Source organism: Podarcis bocagei (genome assembly GCF_964188305.1).
Source record: "Podarcis bocagei genome assembly, chromosome: 3".
Taxonomy (NCBI): Eukaryota; Metazoa; Chordata; class Lepidosauria; order Squamata; family Lacertidae; genus Podarcis; species Podarcis bocagei.
The window spans coordinates 110113824-110129837 of record NC_138127.1 but is presented as its reverse complement, the minus strand read 5'-3'; the positions used below and the strand labels follow the sequence as shown (position 1 = coordinate 110129837).

Sequence of the window (16014 nt, the reverse complement as noted above, 5' to 3'; positions counted from 1 at the left end):
TGACGGAGGCCGGGAGGGTATTTGCTGCAGGGTCAGCATGAGGGATAGGGACCCGGGTGGCTCTGTGGGTTAAACCACTGATCCTAGGGCTTGCCGATCAGAAGGTCGGCGGTTCGAATCCCCGCGACGGGGTGAGCTCCCGTTCGTTGCTCAGTCCCTGCTCCTGCCAACCTAGCAGTTCGAAAGCACCTCAAAGTGCAAGTAGATAAATAGGTACTGCTCTGGCAGGAAGGTAAACGGCATTTCCGTGCACTGCTCTGGTTCGCCAGAAGCGGCTTAGTCCTGCTGGCCACATGACCCGGAAGCTGTACGCCAGCTCCCTCGGCCAATAAAGCGAGATGAGCGCTGCAACCCCAGAGTCGGTCACGACTGGACCTAATGGTCAGGGGTCCCTTTACCCTTTACCTTTACCGCATAGGGGACAGGGAGCAATTTTCTTAAGTTTTATCTGCATTGCTTACTTTATTTTAATAGCTTTTTATTGGGTTTTATCAACGCGGATCATGGGAACAATAAATGGTACACACACAAAAATGTCTTTTATCATGCCATTTGTGCGCAAGGAAATGGCACAATGAGTATAATAGGTAAAGAAATACCACAAGATAGAAAAATATTATTCTTATACGCGACAGTCGCAGCAAGGCTACTCCTTGCACAAAACTGGAAAGGGAAATATATACCCGCAAAGGATGACCGGATAAATAAACTAATTGAGTTTATAGATTGGCAAGATTAACTGCAGGAATAAGGTACCAATCAAACCAGAAAAATACAATGGAAATGGCTTGAAGATGATATGCCCAAGTACTTGCTCAAAAAGTAACATGTTGATATTTTTGGATTAATGTTTGTAAAGCCGGGTAAAAAATAAATAAATAAATAATAGTAAGTCAAAAGAGTTAAGAAATATAAATTTAGATAAAAATTGCAATGTGAATTATTATAATATATAGGAGGGTGAGGGACGGTGGAGGGAAATCACAAGGGTGTTTTAACGTCTAATTTAGTGTGGTAGGATATGAATTTTGTTTTGTGTATGTTTGTAAATAAAATTTTCTAATAAAAAGAAAATAGCATAATAAATTTGCGGCGGTATCTACAAAATATGGTTCATTATTAGAGTGGTCAATGTAAAAGTTCTTGTCTTGTGAACTGGTTGAAACCTAAACAAAAACAAAGGGGAAACGGGACAGAATATTTAACCGGTAGCATTCAACATCGCGTAGCTAAAGGCCTACTCCGGAGCCCTTGTGTTTCTGCTTAGATTGAGTATGAATAATAGTCATTTTCCCTCTTATGTTACCGATGAACCAATATAAAGTGTTGATATATAGATGAATGTGGGAGCGGGGTTCAAAGTGAAGATAATAATTTATGTTTAAATTTCAATTTAGATCAAATCCTGATGGTATAAAATAATAATAACAATAACAATACCCTTCCTTTCTCCGTCCCTCCCTTTCTCAGGAGGCATTGAGCTTGACCTGAACCGTTTCCCACGTGGCGCAAAGACCGCCAAGCAGTGCAGCATGGAGCTGGGGACGGGGGAGATTGAGGTGCCCATGGTCTCTATCTTCAAACAGAAGAGGGTGAAGGGCTGGTGGCCCTTCTTGGCACGAGACGAGAACGATGAAATGGAGATGACGGTAATGGGGCTGCGGGGAGAGGGCTGCCATCTTGGCTTAGAGGGGAGGCCGGGTTGGGTCGGGGAGGGCGGAAAAGGCACCCCCAGATCTGAAGGAGCCCAGGAGAAAGGGGTGGAGCAGCAGGTCAAGAGTCAGCGAGAAACCTGGGTATGGGGTGGACAGAGGAGCTGGATGGCTGAGAATCATAGTATCGTAGAGTTGGGACCCTAAGGGTCCTCTAGTCCAACCCAACCCAACCAACGTTGCTAAGTTATCGCTAGCATGGCCATCCAACCACTGTTTTAAAATCTCCAGTGATGGAGAAGGCTTCATCAGATATGGGTTGGTGGTCTATGGTTCTGCTTTGAAGGTTGGTTTCTTCTGAGTCTGGGTGTGATGTGCAGAGGTGGAGCGAGGGCTGCCAGGACTTCTCCCAATATCATGCCATCCTCTTTGGTTCCTGCACATATAATAATAATAATAATAATAATAATAATAATAATAATAATAGTTATTATTATTGTTATTATTTATACCCCGCTCATCTGGCTGCGTTTCCCCAGCCACTCTGGGCAGCTTCCAACAAAGTATTAAAATACAGTAGTCTGTTAAACATTAAAAGCTTCCCTAAAGAAGGCTGCCTTCAGATGTCTTCTAAAAGTCTGGTAGTTGTTCTCTTTGACATCTGGTGGGAGGGCCTTCCACAGGGCAGGTGCCACTACCGAGAAGGCCCTCTGCCTAATTCCCTGTAGCTTTGCTTCTCGCAGTGAGGGAACCACCAGAAGGCCCTCGGCGCTGGACCTCAGTGTCCGGGCAGAACAATGGGGGTGGAGACACCCCTTCAGGTATACTGGGCCGAGGCTGTTTAGGGCTTTCAAGATCAGCACCAACACTTTGAATTGTGCTCAGAAACGTACTGGGAGCCAATGTAGGTCTTTCAAGACCGGTGTTATGTGGTCTCGGTGTCCGCTCCCAGTCACCAGTCTAGCTGCCGCATTCTGGATTAGTTGTAGTTTCCGGGTAATGGGGGTGGAGACGCTCTTTCAGGTATACAGGACCGAGTCCATTTAGGGCTTTAATCATAGATCATAGTCATCCTGGCTAGTAGCCATTGATAGCCCTCTCCTCTATGAATCTGTCTAATCTTCTAAAGCCATCCAAGATTGTGGCCATCACTGCCTCCTGCAGGAAGGAGTTCCATGGCTCAGCTATTGTGTTATGTGATGAAGTCCTTTCTTTTATCTGTCCTGAGTCTTCCAGCATTCAGCTTCACTGGATGTCCGTGGGTTCAAAACTCACCTCTAGCCTCCTTCCCCCCCAACAGGGAAAAGTGGAGGCTGAGCTTCACCTTCTGACGGCCGAGGAAGCCGAGAAAAGTCCGGCCGGGCTGGCTCGTAACGAGCCCGACCCATTGGAGAAACCCAAGTGAGTGGCGAGAGGGGAGGAAGAGGGGTGGTGGGAGAGGAGGTCCCCAAGCAGACACCCACATGGATGGAGGCGTAACAGGGGAGGTCCGAGGGCTGCACAACCGCACAGGGAACAGCAATGGCCACCGACCATCTTGGGTGGGACGCACCACCCCGTTGATCTACCTTTCCTGTTCTTTCCCTCCTCTGTTGACTCCGTTCATTTCTCCCTGTCTCTCTCTCCCCTGTGTCCTCGGTCTCTCTCCTCCTCGCCCCACCTTGCCCTCCTGCCCCAGCCGCCCAGATACCAGCTTCATTTGGTTCCTGAACCCTCTCAAGTCCATCCGCTACTTTATCTGGCACACGTACCGCTGGCTTCTGCTGAAAATCCTCCTCCTCCTTCTCTTGCTTCTTATGGTCGGACTCTTCTTGTACTCCATGCCTGGCTACATGGCCAAGAAGCTGCTCGGGGCCTGAAAGGGCCGGCCCCTCTTTCCTCAGGGTACCTTCCTTTTTTCCACCCAACGCCCGCCTCGGGGGCTGCTTCGTGCCACGACGGGAAACATGGGCAGGGTGGGGGACGGACGGATAAGAGAAGTAGGAGGTAAAGGTAAAAGGACCCCTGACCATTAGGTCCAGTCGTGGCCGGCTCTGGGGTTGCCGCAGTCATCTCGCTTTATTGGCCAAGGGAGCCGGCATACAGCTTCCAAGTCATGTGGCCAACATGACTAAGCCCCTTCTGGCGAACCAGAGCAGTGCACAGAAATGCCGTTTACCTTTTTGCCGGAGCGGTACCTAGTTATCTGCTTGCACTTTGACGTGCTTTCGAACTGCTAGGTTGGCAGGAGCAGGGACTGAGCAACGGGAGCTCACCCCGTCGCGGGGATTCGAACCACCGACCTTCCGATCAGCAAGTCCTAGGCTCTGTGGTTTAACCCACAGCGCCACCCGCATCCCCATCAAAAAAAGAAAAAAAGGAGGAGAGTCCCCCTCAAAAAAACCTTTAGAAGGTGGGAGAGGAGGAGGGACAGGTGAGAAGACACCTGGTTTCCCAGGTTAGACTCCTTGCTCCTTAACCTCAGGTGTGTGAGGGGCTGACGTACTCAGAGACGCCCTACTCTGTCCAACATGGCTGTGCTTGAACGTGGGCCCTGTGGCTGAGCTGCGGTTTCAGCAAAGTATCCTAGGAAATAATGAGCAGAGATGATCAGCCAGAGAGCAGCTGGTCTGCCAGAGGGCAGCCATCTCTGCCCACCCAAACCACTTGACCCGCGAACCGCATTCCAGAATCCCTGACGACCTCACCTGGGTTGCCAGGCCTTGCAAGGGAGGGTGGGTTTGCTGGTGTTCCCGAGGCAGATGCAAACAGCTGGGGCCCCAGTTTTTGACAGCTGTGTATGGTGACCCACCAGTGAGATGAGAGTTGTCAAGGGCCCGGCAGGTCGCAAGGCAGGGCTTGCATTTGCTTCCTGAAAAGTCACTGCCATCCAGCCCCTGCTTAGGTTGCTGGTGTCATCGGGCCAGCAATGCAAGTGGGAAGGTGGCCAAGCCTTGTGAGGTGGCAGGGTCCGAGGTGTGACCTTAGGAAGCCATCTCCCCGCTGCCCTGAGGAAACTGTCGCCCTTGCTAAGCGTGTGTCAGGGACCGGCTGGGCAAAGAGGAGCGGTGGGAGGCGCCAGCTGGGGAATCTCCCAAGGGAATCCCCAGAGGAGGAAGGCTCAGAGCAAGGGGGTTGGTGGTGGGACACCGAGCAGAGCTCAGAGGGGGGAGATTGGGAGGAGGGGCTGGATGCTGATGTGGCAACAGGGTTTAGTGAGCAGGGAGAGTCGGCAACAGGAGCAGTTCAGACTCCGAGGCTGAAGCAGAGGAGTAGGGGTCAAGAGGCTGCTGGAGAATCCAGGAAGTCTCTCTCTCCAGCTGCGACAAACTCCCCTCCTCCCTGAATGAGCAGAATAACGAGGGCAGGCCAGAGGACAGAGATTTGAGACTGCTGGGAAAACATCTGGTAGAGGAGGAGTCTTAGAGAGGGTGGAAGGCAAGGACCTTCAGTCCTGGAAGATGCTCCTTAGGGGAGCGTTGCTGAGTTGCCTGCCGTTTCCTTGAACAAAGAATGAGCTTCACTGTGGATGAAGCCCTGCGCCTTTCGTGCTGACGTGCGTCTGACTCCAGCCCTGGACATTTTCTCCCCCCACCTTCTCTCTCCTCACAGTCGTCCGGATACATCCTTCATCTGGTTCCTGAACCCGCTCAAGTCCATACGGTACCTCATCTGCACCCGCTACAAGTGGCTCATCATCAAGATCGTCTTGGCCCTCCTGCTGATCATCATGGTGGCCCTTTTCCTCTACTCCATGCCCGGCTACATGGTCAAAAAGCTCCTCGGAGCATGAGGAGGAAGCCGCCTACACCCTGGGCCCCCCACTTTCTGAGCCTGCCGTTCTTGGTCATCGCCGGCTCCTGTTTGTGTTTCTTTTTTGTGACTTCCTTGTGTTTCCTCTCGGGAAATATGTGGGTGGGATGGGGGCAGCGGGAGCTCGGAATTTGCTCCACGGTGTTGGGGAAGGGGGAGAAAGGAGTTTTCTTTAACCCCCCAGACATGAGCGCTATATCCTCAGCAATTCTTCTCTGCCTCTCCAGCCTAAGGCTTTGGAGCTGGAGAGCCTCGCAGTCTAAGGACTCGTCTCTCGCACCCGTCTTGCCTCAACTGCAGCATCCTCCACGAATGAACCCATGAGGTGGAGCCACCCAGTCTCTGCTCTGTGTGGATTTGACATGTTCGCCTGTCTCTCCCTCCTTTTCCGTTGTTTTTACTTCCGCAGCAAAACTCCGCACGAGGCTCTGGGAATGCAAGGGCCTTCTCCTCGCGCTAGGTGTGACGTGATCCACTGAGATTCTGGCGCCCCTGGTTGGCGCCCAATGCTGTCCTTTTCTTTATTGAGGCTACCCCCTGGCCCACCACAGATGGGCACAGCTTCCTGCTGGTTCCCAGCCCGGTAGGGAGAATTGAGGCATTCGCCGTGCTGGAGCAATGCCACATTTTCTGAGGGTGAGCACAAATCAGGAGATTAGTCCATCAGCTGCAGGTGCTGAGAGAAGATGGGATGCTCCCCCAGGTGGGAGCAAGCATAGCAGCCGACGGTGCAATGGTACATGTGTGTCTGCTCAGAAGCAAGTCCCATTGAGCTCTCTGGGGTTTGTTTGCCGATCAGTGGGCTGAGGATTGCAACATATAAAGACTGTGCTGCAAATCCACCAATCCCCAAGCTGAGAGTTCCCAATTTAGGCAGTCTGCTTTGCCGGCCCCCTCCGCAGTTTGAGGATAACAATACTGACCTCTCTTACTGGGCTCTCATGCAGATTTCACCAAGTTAAGCTCGAAAAGTGCTAGATAAATACTAAATAGGACCATTGTTCATTGGATGATAAGCGCAGACAGCTCTCGCTCGGTCATGGGCTGTTGAAGAATATCCCATAAGCCTGACACGGATGGTGCTTGGACATACACAGACACGTGTGTGAGCACAGAGCAATAACATGTGGAGATGGGAGAGAGACTCCAGTCTCCAGATTTTCTAGTCCCTCGGCCCTTTGATGGGCTGGCTATGATCTTCGGCCAAGCTCCCTAGCCACTTGAACCCTGGTTGGGGCAGTGAGAAGGAAACAGGCTTGACAAATGTTTCTGATGGCCGAGTCCAAAGCAGCCTTTCGTGGCTGGTGACTCAACGGGAAGGTAAGGGACAGCCTGCTTCCCAGACCAAGACATCCCCATCCCTAGAAACTGAAATATTCACGTCTCCTCTTTCCTTGGTCAGTGGAGGGTTCCAGTAAGCAGTTTTTATTCTGACATAAGGGATACGTAGCACATTCTTCAGGGTTGAGACGGCATACAGAGAAGGCACGTCCTTTTGAAACAAGGGAAACCCTTCAAGTAGGGCGATGAGGCTTACGGGGAATCCCCAAGGGGAATCCGCTGATTGAGACAGGCAAAGCTAGAAAGACCAAAGGGGGTGGGTGGGCCGGGTGACATGTGGCCAGTACAGCATCGTCGTCATACAGCATGTTTGGGCACCTCCTTGAGACCCATAGGTTTTTGAAGGACCCCTATCCTGGCCCGGTCTCTAATCCATCCTCCGCAAAGTCTGCAAGGAGCGCAGACTTAAGAAGCACAGCAGTCACGCAAAGTACAATGCACCGCTGTATCGAGGCATCGCCTCTTTTGCGGGATCCTACCGGTCCCTCTTCCACGTGACTCTTAGGCTGCCCTTCCTGCTCCTCTCTCTCTCTGCACTTGAGAGGCAAGCTGGGAGGGTGGTCTGAAGATCCTCAAAGCACATCACTGACTCCAAATCCCACATCACCAAAAAACAGCCGCCGGACAGCAGTGGGCGATTTTTGGGCGAGCCATCAACCCTCAGCATCTAATAGGTACAGATAACGGCTAACGTGTGGGCAAGGCTAACACACCAGGCTGTCACAAGGGAACCGTAGCAGCCATGGGGCTCGTGCTGTGGCGTGGAGTGAGTGAGAGAGCCACAGGGGACCAATGTGTTGGGAAGAGAAGAGGCAGGGGAAGATTTGGGGGTCAGATGGAGCTGGCAGGTGGCCCAGCTCTAGCACAACTTGTCTCTAGAGTGGCCTTTGCCAGCCTAGTGCTGGGCAGGGCTGGTGGGAGTTGTAGTTCAGAGCACCCGGAGGGTGCCGGGTCGGCAAAGGCAGCTCTAGAGAAACCAGCACAGGGAAATGCTGCCCTTCTACCCCTCTCTCCTTCCTGCAGTTCTGGAACACCTGGTGGCTTGTGTGTTTCATCCTGTCTTTCTCGTCCTGATTTCCTGAGGTGTGTGTAAAGGATTGATCCTGTTTCTCTACGGTTGCGGGGAGGGTTCTTTTGCGGGTGGGTGTTCTCTGTGCACTGTTAATACGGGGTCTTTGGGATTTGCTGTACGGATCAGGAGATAAATCTGTAAGTTCTTTAATAAAAACAGATCACCAGAAAGGAACATAGTCTGGATTGCTTTTTGTGGAGTGACGAAGGAAGGAAGGAAGGAAAATGTTGGGTTTCTGTTATGCCACTGTGCAGTTTCTGGAGTCACAAGACTCTGTTTACATTCCAGACTGTTGGAATTCTCACGGGAGACGAAAGACAGATGTTGATGTTACTGGTTTCCTGTTTCTTTGTCCAGTTGTTCACTGACTTTCACAGAGAGCAGATGCATATTCTTTTCTGTCCTGGGTAGTTAGAAATAGATGTAGCGATGTAGCACATATTTTTCTCTCCTTTTGCTGCTTGGATACTCTGCGTAATGGGGGAACGTCCTGAAGCCTCATCAAAGGCTTAGGTCGTTAATTACTGTCAGAGCTGCTTGAAGATCCTAGCTCACAGAGGATCACGCTAGCCAGCGATCATTAAGTAAAAGTCTTTATTGAATTACAGTTTCCATTCTCACGCTGCTGCGCGCAAACTCTACGTCTAGTAGCTAGATCGGCGAAGCTCCGTCTGAGTCTCCGCCCCGTGTGCACCAACTTAATATCCTAGCCTTGCTCCACCTTTTCCGCCTGACTGTCCTCCTCTGGGTCCCTCTACCCCCCGGGGCTTCTTCCTTCCGGGATTCTTCTGACGCTGACCCGGACCCTCCTGCCTCCTTGCGCCGGGCTTTAGGACCTGGTTCCCTTTCGGGGCTGCTTACTGCGCCGCCTTCCTCTGCATTTGAACTTGGCGCGCGCGCCCAACCTTCCACTTTCCTCTTAACCGTTTCTTCGCTCCCCGATGGAGGCGTGGCCACTCCTGACTCATGCCCTCCCTCCTGTGGTGAGCTGCCAGAGCTTCCCCCCTGGCTCCCTTTCTCTTCCCTGCTTCCTGGCGGTGACGCTGGTCCCGATTTCCAGCTGCTCCCCCCTGAGTCCCCTCTGGCTCTATCTTCCTGGGGTGCTCCCCTAGACTCCCCCCTTGCCCTGGCCACTGGTGCTCCTTTCTGTGAATCCTCTGATTCACTGGAAAGACTGGGAGATCTCGGGTCGTCGTCATCACTCATCTTTTCTTCTGCCTCCTCCCCTTCGCTCTCTGTCTCCTCCCTTGCCCGTGCCTCTGCTCCTAAACCCCTGACATCCATCCCCCCCTCGAAGCCCCCCAGTCCCCCCTCCCCTCCTTCCGGTGCTGGAGCTGGGGGCTGCTGTTGCAAAGGGACGAACGTCGGATATCGGTCGCTTCCCGTGGCGGGCCTCCATCTGAACTCTTCCGGGACTTCCTCCCTGCTCTCGTCGACGACGGTCACCTCCGCTTCCATCTCTGTGCCGCCGTGCTCGAAACCAGGGTCGTCCCCGAAAATGTCCATGTCTGTCTCTCCCTCACTTCCTCCTGGCGGCGTTGCTCGTCCTGAGCAGTCCAGCCACTTTCTGCGGAACTGCTCCTCTGGCCTATCGTCCCACCAATACGAGGGTTCTGAGACAGATCCCGAGGGTGACCCCTCCGGGGAACGGACGTCTCGCGTTGGTTCCTCGTCCGAGTCGAACCCCCGGAACGTGCTGGCCGAAAGCGTGGGTGTGAAAAGCCAGTCGTCGAAAAAATCTGCTGGCATAGGTCTATGTGGGAAGAGGGCATGAAACTCGTCTTTGAGCAGAGGTTCGTCTAAGGCGTATCCCGGCACCCAGCTGTTCGCACTGGCCGGGGTGCCCTCCTTGGCGAGAAAGTATTCTACCCCCTCTTCCCCCCATCTGGAGTCCAAAATCTCCGTGACTTCGTTGATGCGTTCCTTCTGTGCCGCTCCCGCGTGTCCTGTTCTGTCTCTGGCCGGACTCGGCGCCGTTCCGGGTTCCTGGAACCTGTGCGGTGCCTTGTAGGGAGTGAGCACCGATCTGTGGAATACCGGATGCATTCTGGAACCCTCCGGAAGTGCCAGTCTGAAAGCTACCGGGTTGACCTGCTCTTCGACTTGGTAGGGTCCCAGTTGTTTATGCCCTAGTTTCTTCTTGGCCAACGACCTGGCCGGCACTGCGTGGGCCGCTAACCAAACCCAGTCTCCCACGTGGAGCTCTTCTCCAACCCTTCTGTGCTTGTCTGCTTGTACCTTGTATGCGTGCTTGGCCAGCTCCAGGTGGCGCCTCAGCTGATCGTGGACTTCCTGCAGCTCCGACGCGAACGCATCTGCTGTCTGCGGCTCCCCCTCCCCCATTCTTTCCAGTCCCGGGAAGGTTCTGGGGTGCCTCCCGTTGTTGGCGAAGAACGGCGTGACCCCCGTGGATACGTGCTTCGTGTTGTTGTAGGCGAACTCTGCAAGCGGCAGGTAATCCACCCACGTCGCAGGCTGTTGATTTGCATAACATCTCAGGTACTGCTGCATGATGGCATTGACCCGCTCCGCTTGCCCGTTGGTCTGCGGGTGTCTCGCCGACGCCAGGTTGATCTTGACGTTCAGGAAGCCCATCAGCTTCTGCCAGAAGTTCGAGATGAACTGCCGCCCGCGGTCGGACAGAATAGACCGTGGCAGACCGTGAACCTTGAACACGTGGTCTATGAACAGTTTGGCGGTTTGCTCCGCCGTGGCCACCTTAGCACACGGAATGAAATGCGCCATCTTGGAAAACAGGTCCACCACCACCAGCACTGCCGTCTTGCCCCTTGAGCTGGGCAGATCCGTGACAAAGTCCAGGGCCACCCTTTCCCAAGGTTCTACCGGAGTTTGCAGCGGTTCCAACAGTCCGGCCGGCGGTTTGTGCACTGGTTTGGCCCTCTGGCAGGTGTCACACCTCGCCACGTAGTCTGCGACTTCCCCTCTCATTCCAGGCCACCAGAAATCCCTGGCTACTAATTCCACCGTCTTCTCCTTGCCAAAGTGCCCGGCCGTGGGCGCGTTGTGCAGCTGCTGCAGCACCTTGGCTCGAAGTTCGTCTCCCGGCACGTAGATGGCCCCTTTACGGATGAGCAATCCATCTCTTAGCTGGAAACCGTCGGCCGCTGCCTTGCCCCTTTGCACCTCTGCCATCTTTGCTTGTGCGAAGGAGTCCCCCTGCAACGCTCGCCGTACCGCCTCTAGGTCCACGGTCGCCGCGGCGCACGCCCACACTGTCGGTGCGAAGATGTGCATGGCGGCCGCTGGTGTTGCGTCCTCCAGATACTGTGGCTTACGGGAGAGAGCGTCTGCCATGATGTTGGTGTCCCCCGGGACATACTCTATTCGGAAGTCGAAGTTCGCAAAGAACTCAGCCCAACGTATCTGCCTCTGGTTCAGGAACTGTGCCGTGCGCCAGTGCTCTAGATTCTTGTGGTCCGTGCAAACCTGCACCGTGTGCTTGGCGCCGATCAGAAAGTGCCTCCACGCCTTGAACGCTGCATGAATTGCCAGCAACTCCCTGTCCCATATGGTGTAGTTCTGCTCGGACTTGCTGAGCTTCCTGGAGTAAAACGCTCCCGGTCGCCACACCCCCTGCGGGTCTTTCTGCAGCAGGACCGCCCCCACGGCTCTGTCCGAAGCGTCTGTCTCCACCCTCATCGGCTTGCTGGGGTTGACATGAAGCAGCTGCTCTTCCGACGCGAAGAGACGCTTGAGTGCCTGAAAGGACTGCTCCGCCTGCTCTGTCCAAATGAACTTCTTTTTCTTGGAGCTAAGCGTGTCAGTGATGGCCGCCGTCTGCATCGCGAAGCCCTTGATAAACTTGCGATAGAAGTTCGCAAAGCCGACAAACCGTTGGACCTCCTTCCGGTTGCGCGGGCTCTTCCAATCCAACACCGCTCGAACCTTGGCGCTGTCCATGGCGAGCCCCTTGTCAGACAGCTTGTAGCCCAGAAAATCCACCTCCGTCACGTCAAATTGGCACTTCTCCAGCTTGGCGTAGAGCCTATGTTGCTTTAGCCTGCTCAGCACTTCCTTGACGTGCTTGTCATGCTCCTGCTGCGACTCCGAAAAGATCAGGATGTCATCTAAGAAACAGACGCACGTCTTGTAGAGCAGTCCCGCCAACACGTGATGCATAAATGCTTGAAAAACGTGGGAGCCATTTTGCAATCCAAAAGGCATAACTCTATATTCGTAGGTCCCCAGGGGCGTGAACATGGCTGTCTTCCACTCATCACCCTCCCGCATGCGAATGAGGTTGTACGCCCCCCGCAGGTCCAACTTGGTGAACACTCTGCCCTTCCGTACCTTCGCGAGGAGGTCGTCAATTCGGGGCATGGGGAAGTCCGATGGCCTAGTCACACTGTTCAAAATCCTGTAATCCACTACGAGTCTCTTTTGGGGCGTGTCCCGCTTCTTAACAAAGAATACGGGACTGCCCCCCACTGCCTTGGACTCCCGGATGAAGCCGCGCTGCAAATTATGATCAATGAACTCCTTGAGTTCTTGCAGTTCGTCCTCTGACATGGAATACAGTTTCCCTTTAGGCAGCGCCGCCCCCGGCAGCAGGTCAATTTTGCAGTCATATGGTCTGTGAGGGGGTAGCCTGTCTGCCTCCTTCTCGCAGAAAACTTCCAAAAATTCAGCGTACTTGTGGGGAATCGCTTGCAGCGTGCCTAGCAGCAGCTGTGACTCCTCTTCCTCTCCTTCCTGCCTGGGCACTATGCAGTGTTCAGCACAAAAGGAAGAGCCGAAGGTCAGCTGCCTCTGGTACCAAGCCATCGTTGGGCTGTGCTTGTCCAGCCAACTCATGCCCAATACAACGGGCGTGTCAGATAGTTGAGTGACGTTGAAGCTGATGATTTCTCTGTGATTCCCAAGTCGCATCACCATTGGTGGCGTCTGCTTCACCACTTGCCCCCCGAGCAGCTCCCTGCCATCCACCGTGACAACCTTCAGGGGCAGTGTGGCCGGCAGCAACTGCACAGCGTGCCTGTCGACAAAGTCCTGTCCTATAAAGTCCGCATTGCTGCCTGAGTCGATGGTGATTGGCACGTCTATGGTGATTCCATTGGGCAGCTGGAGAGATGCTGTGAGCCTCACTACTGGTTTGGGCGGGAGGGGGTTCACGGGCTGTAAAATCTCTGGGGACTGCGTCACTAACACGTCTGGCTGGGCCCCAGTGCCTCTTCCTCCAGCCAGACTGCGTCGTTTCCCTGCTGTGGTCCTGCTTGCTGCGTTGCTGCAGTCACCATTGCCGAGGCTGCAGTGAGCTTGTGGGGCCTCTGGGGACACTCTTTTGCCATATGCCCTGGTTCCTCACAGACGTAACACTTCCTGTTCCCTCTAGGAGGCTTCGCTTTCACTGCTGCCGGTGCTAGGGCTCTGGTTGCTGACTGAGCCCTTGCACCTCCAACCTCCATAGGTTCGGCTCCTCCTCCTGGCGGAGGCGTGGATTGCGCCCGCGCTGCTTCTCTGGGAAGGAAGGAGGGGCCCCCGGCTGGTTCGCGCCCTCCACGCCCTTCTTCCCTGCTCCACGGACGTCCTTCCAGCCTCACCCCCACTGCCAGTGCCCTCTGCACGACCTCCTGGGTGGTTCGGGGTCTCTCCCCCCTCGCGATCTCATCTTTAATCGAGTTGTGCAGCCCCTCCCAAAAGAGGTCTCTTACCGGAGCCGAATCTCTGTCCCATTCCAGGGCACTGACCAAGGCGAAAAAGCGGGCATGATACTGCCTGACGCTGGCCCTCCCTTGTCTCAGCCCATGCACCTCCTTCCGTGCAAGATCCACGTCAATACTTGATAAAAAGCACCCATCCATCGCTTTAATAAAGGCATCCGCATTCTGGAGCGCCGGATCCTTATCTCTCCATAAATTGCGTAGCCATGCTTTCGCATCCCCATGCAGATGGGACATGATGAACCCCACTCTCTCTTGTTCATCTCTAAAGTCTTTATGCAGCAGTTGCAGTGCGCACAGTACGTCGGCTCTAAAGTTGGGATACTGTTGCAGGTTCCCATCGAAGTGAGAGACTAGCCCGCCTGTCCGTCTCGCCAACCCAATTCCCTCCTGCCGGGGTGTCTGCTTTGTCAGCACGTCTAACCTGACCTGGAGATCCCTGCAGGCGGCAGCTGCCTCCTCCTCTCTCTTCCTGGATGCGAGAACCTCGGCGTTCAGTTGTGCCACTGCTTTTCTGAGGTCCTCTATCTGCTGCTCAGCCGTCATGTCGTCTGCCGTTCGTGAGCTCGCTAGTAGGCACCTGTTTCTCTCCCCTCCTCGAGGCTGTAGATGCCCACAATGATGGGACGGAGCTTACTGTCAGAGCTGCTTGAAGATCCTAGCTCACAGAGGATCACGCTAGCCAGCGATCATTAAGTAAAAGTCTTTATTGAATTACAGTTTCCATTCTCACGCTGCTGCGCGCAAACTCTACGTCTAGTAGCTAGATCGGCGAAGCTCCGTCTGAGTCTCCGCCCCGTGTGCACCAACTTAATATCCTAGCCTTGCTCCACCTTTTCCGCCTGACTGTCCTCCTCTGGGTCCCTCTACCCCCCGGGGCTTCTTCCTTCCGGGATTCTTCTGACGCTGACCCGGACCCTCCTGCCTCCTTGCGCCGGGCTTTAGGACCTGGTTCCCTTTCGGGGCTGCTTACTGCGCCGCCTTCCTCTGCATTTGAACTTGGCGCGCGCGCCCAACCTTCCACTTTCCTCTTAACCGTTTCTTCGCTCCCCGATGGAGGCGTGGCCACTCCTGACTCATGCCCTCCCTCCTGTGGTGAGCTGCCAGCGCTTCCCCCCTGGCTCCCTTTCTCTTCCCTGCTTCCTGGCGGTGACGCTGGTCCCGATTTCCAGCTGCTCCCCCCTGAGTCCCCTCTGGCTCTATCTTCCTGGGGTGCTCCCCTAGACTCCCCCCTTGCCCTGGCCACTGGTGCTCCTTTCTGTGAATCCTCTGATTCACTGGAAAGACTGGGAGATCTCGGGTCGTCGTCATCACTCATCTTTTCTTCTGCCTCCTCCCCTTCGCTCTCTGTCTCCTCCCTTGCCCGTGCCTCTGCTCCTAAACCCCTGACAATTACCATCGGAGGAGGGGAGCCTGATGGATTCCGAAGAACGCAGAGGAGGAGAGCTATTTCAGCTTGGTTGAACAGAACCTCCGACATTTTTGGTTATGGGCGCCAGACCGGAATGCAGCTTACCTTCTGTGCATGTCAAGAAGATTGATGAGAGCTGCTGGTAAACAGCCAACGTCTGCATTAAAGACAGCTCGGTCGAACGGAACCTCCGACAGAAAATACCTACAAACTAGTGGCTTATACAAACCTAGCCAGTGAGTGCCTGGTGCTTCAGAGAACCCCAAAAGTACTACGGAATGGAGCTACAGGAGAAACAGGAGGTCTAGATCAGGGTTCCCCTTTCCCTTCATGATGCCTAGTTCCCTGGGTCCTGAGACCTTAGCCTACCTGCTACCCACCTGGCAGCAGCTGGTGATTTCACCACACTGAGCATCCTAGGAACAGAAAACTTTTAAGAGAATTGTCAGGTGAAGACTCTTGCAGATCTGCTCATGCACCCAGGAAGCATGGGGATTTTTAGTGCCTCAACATTCACCTACCACTTGGCCTCTGTGCACCCACATCCGTCCTGCCCACATTCCCCTGTCTTCATTGCTGGGCCTCTCTTGCAGTTTGCCACCATCTCCATAATCTGGTCCCATTTATACCCTCGAGGGCACCTGGTTTGGGTGGCACTTCCCACAAGCAACCCTCCGGGCAGAACAAAGAACCTCCAATTACAGTGGTACCTCGGGTTAAGAACTTAATTCATTCTGGGGGTCCGTTCTTAACCTGAAACTGTTCTTAACCTGAGGTACCACTTTAGCTAATGGGGCCTCCTGCTGCTGCCGTGCCGCCTGAGCACGATTTCTGATCTCATCCTGAAGCAAAGTTCTTAACCCGAGGTACTATTTCTGGGTTAGCGGAGTGTGTAACCTGAAGCGTCTGTAACCTGAAGCGTATGTAACCCGAGGTACCACTGTACTTGGCCTCACAGGTGCCCTCTCTGATCTCTGACCCTGCTTATTTTGCCTGGGCTGCTTCCAGAGTCCTACAAGCCCCATTCATCAAATTATTTTGGCACTTGGCTCCAACCTCTTCTTG

The 16014-nt window shown here is 54.0% G+C and overlaps 1 protein-coding gene across 17 annotated transcripts in view; it reads left to right on the top strand.

Moving 5' to 3' along the window:
* Positions 1-7211, top strand: part of OTOF (otoferlin) — a 218315-nt gene extending 211104 nt beyond the window's left edge. For 12 of the 17 annotated variants that reach the window (XM_081188315.1, XM_081188324.1, XM_081188322.1 and 9 more), the window contains 3 exons: positions 1471-1649; positions 2953-3053; positions 5244-7211. In XM_081188315.1, coding sequence (XP_081044441.1) covers positions 1471-1649; positions 2953-3053; positions 5244-5424 — 461 coding nt within the window. In that variant the 3' untranslated portion in view covers positions 5425-7211. Of the gene's footprint in view, positions 1-1470; positions 1650-2952; positions 3054-3330; positions 3537-5243 lie in introns of all 17 variants that reach the window. The other 5 variants (XM_081188316.1, XM_081188323.1, XM_081188318.1 and 2 more) reach the window with 1 other exon arrangement.
* Positions 7212-16014: the final 8803 nt, after the last annotated feature.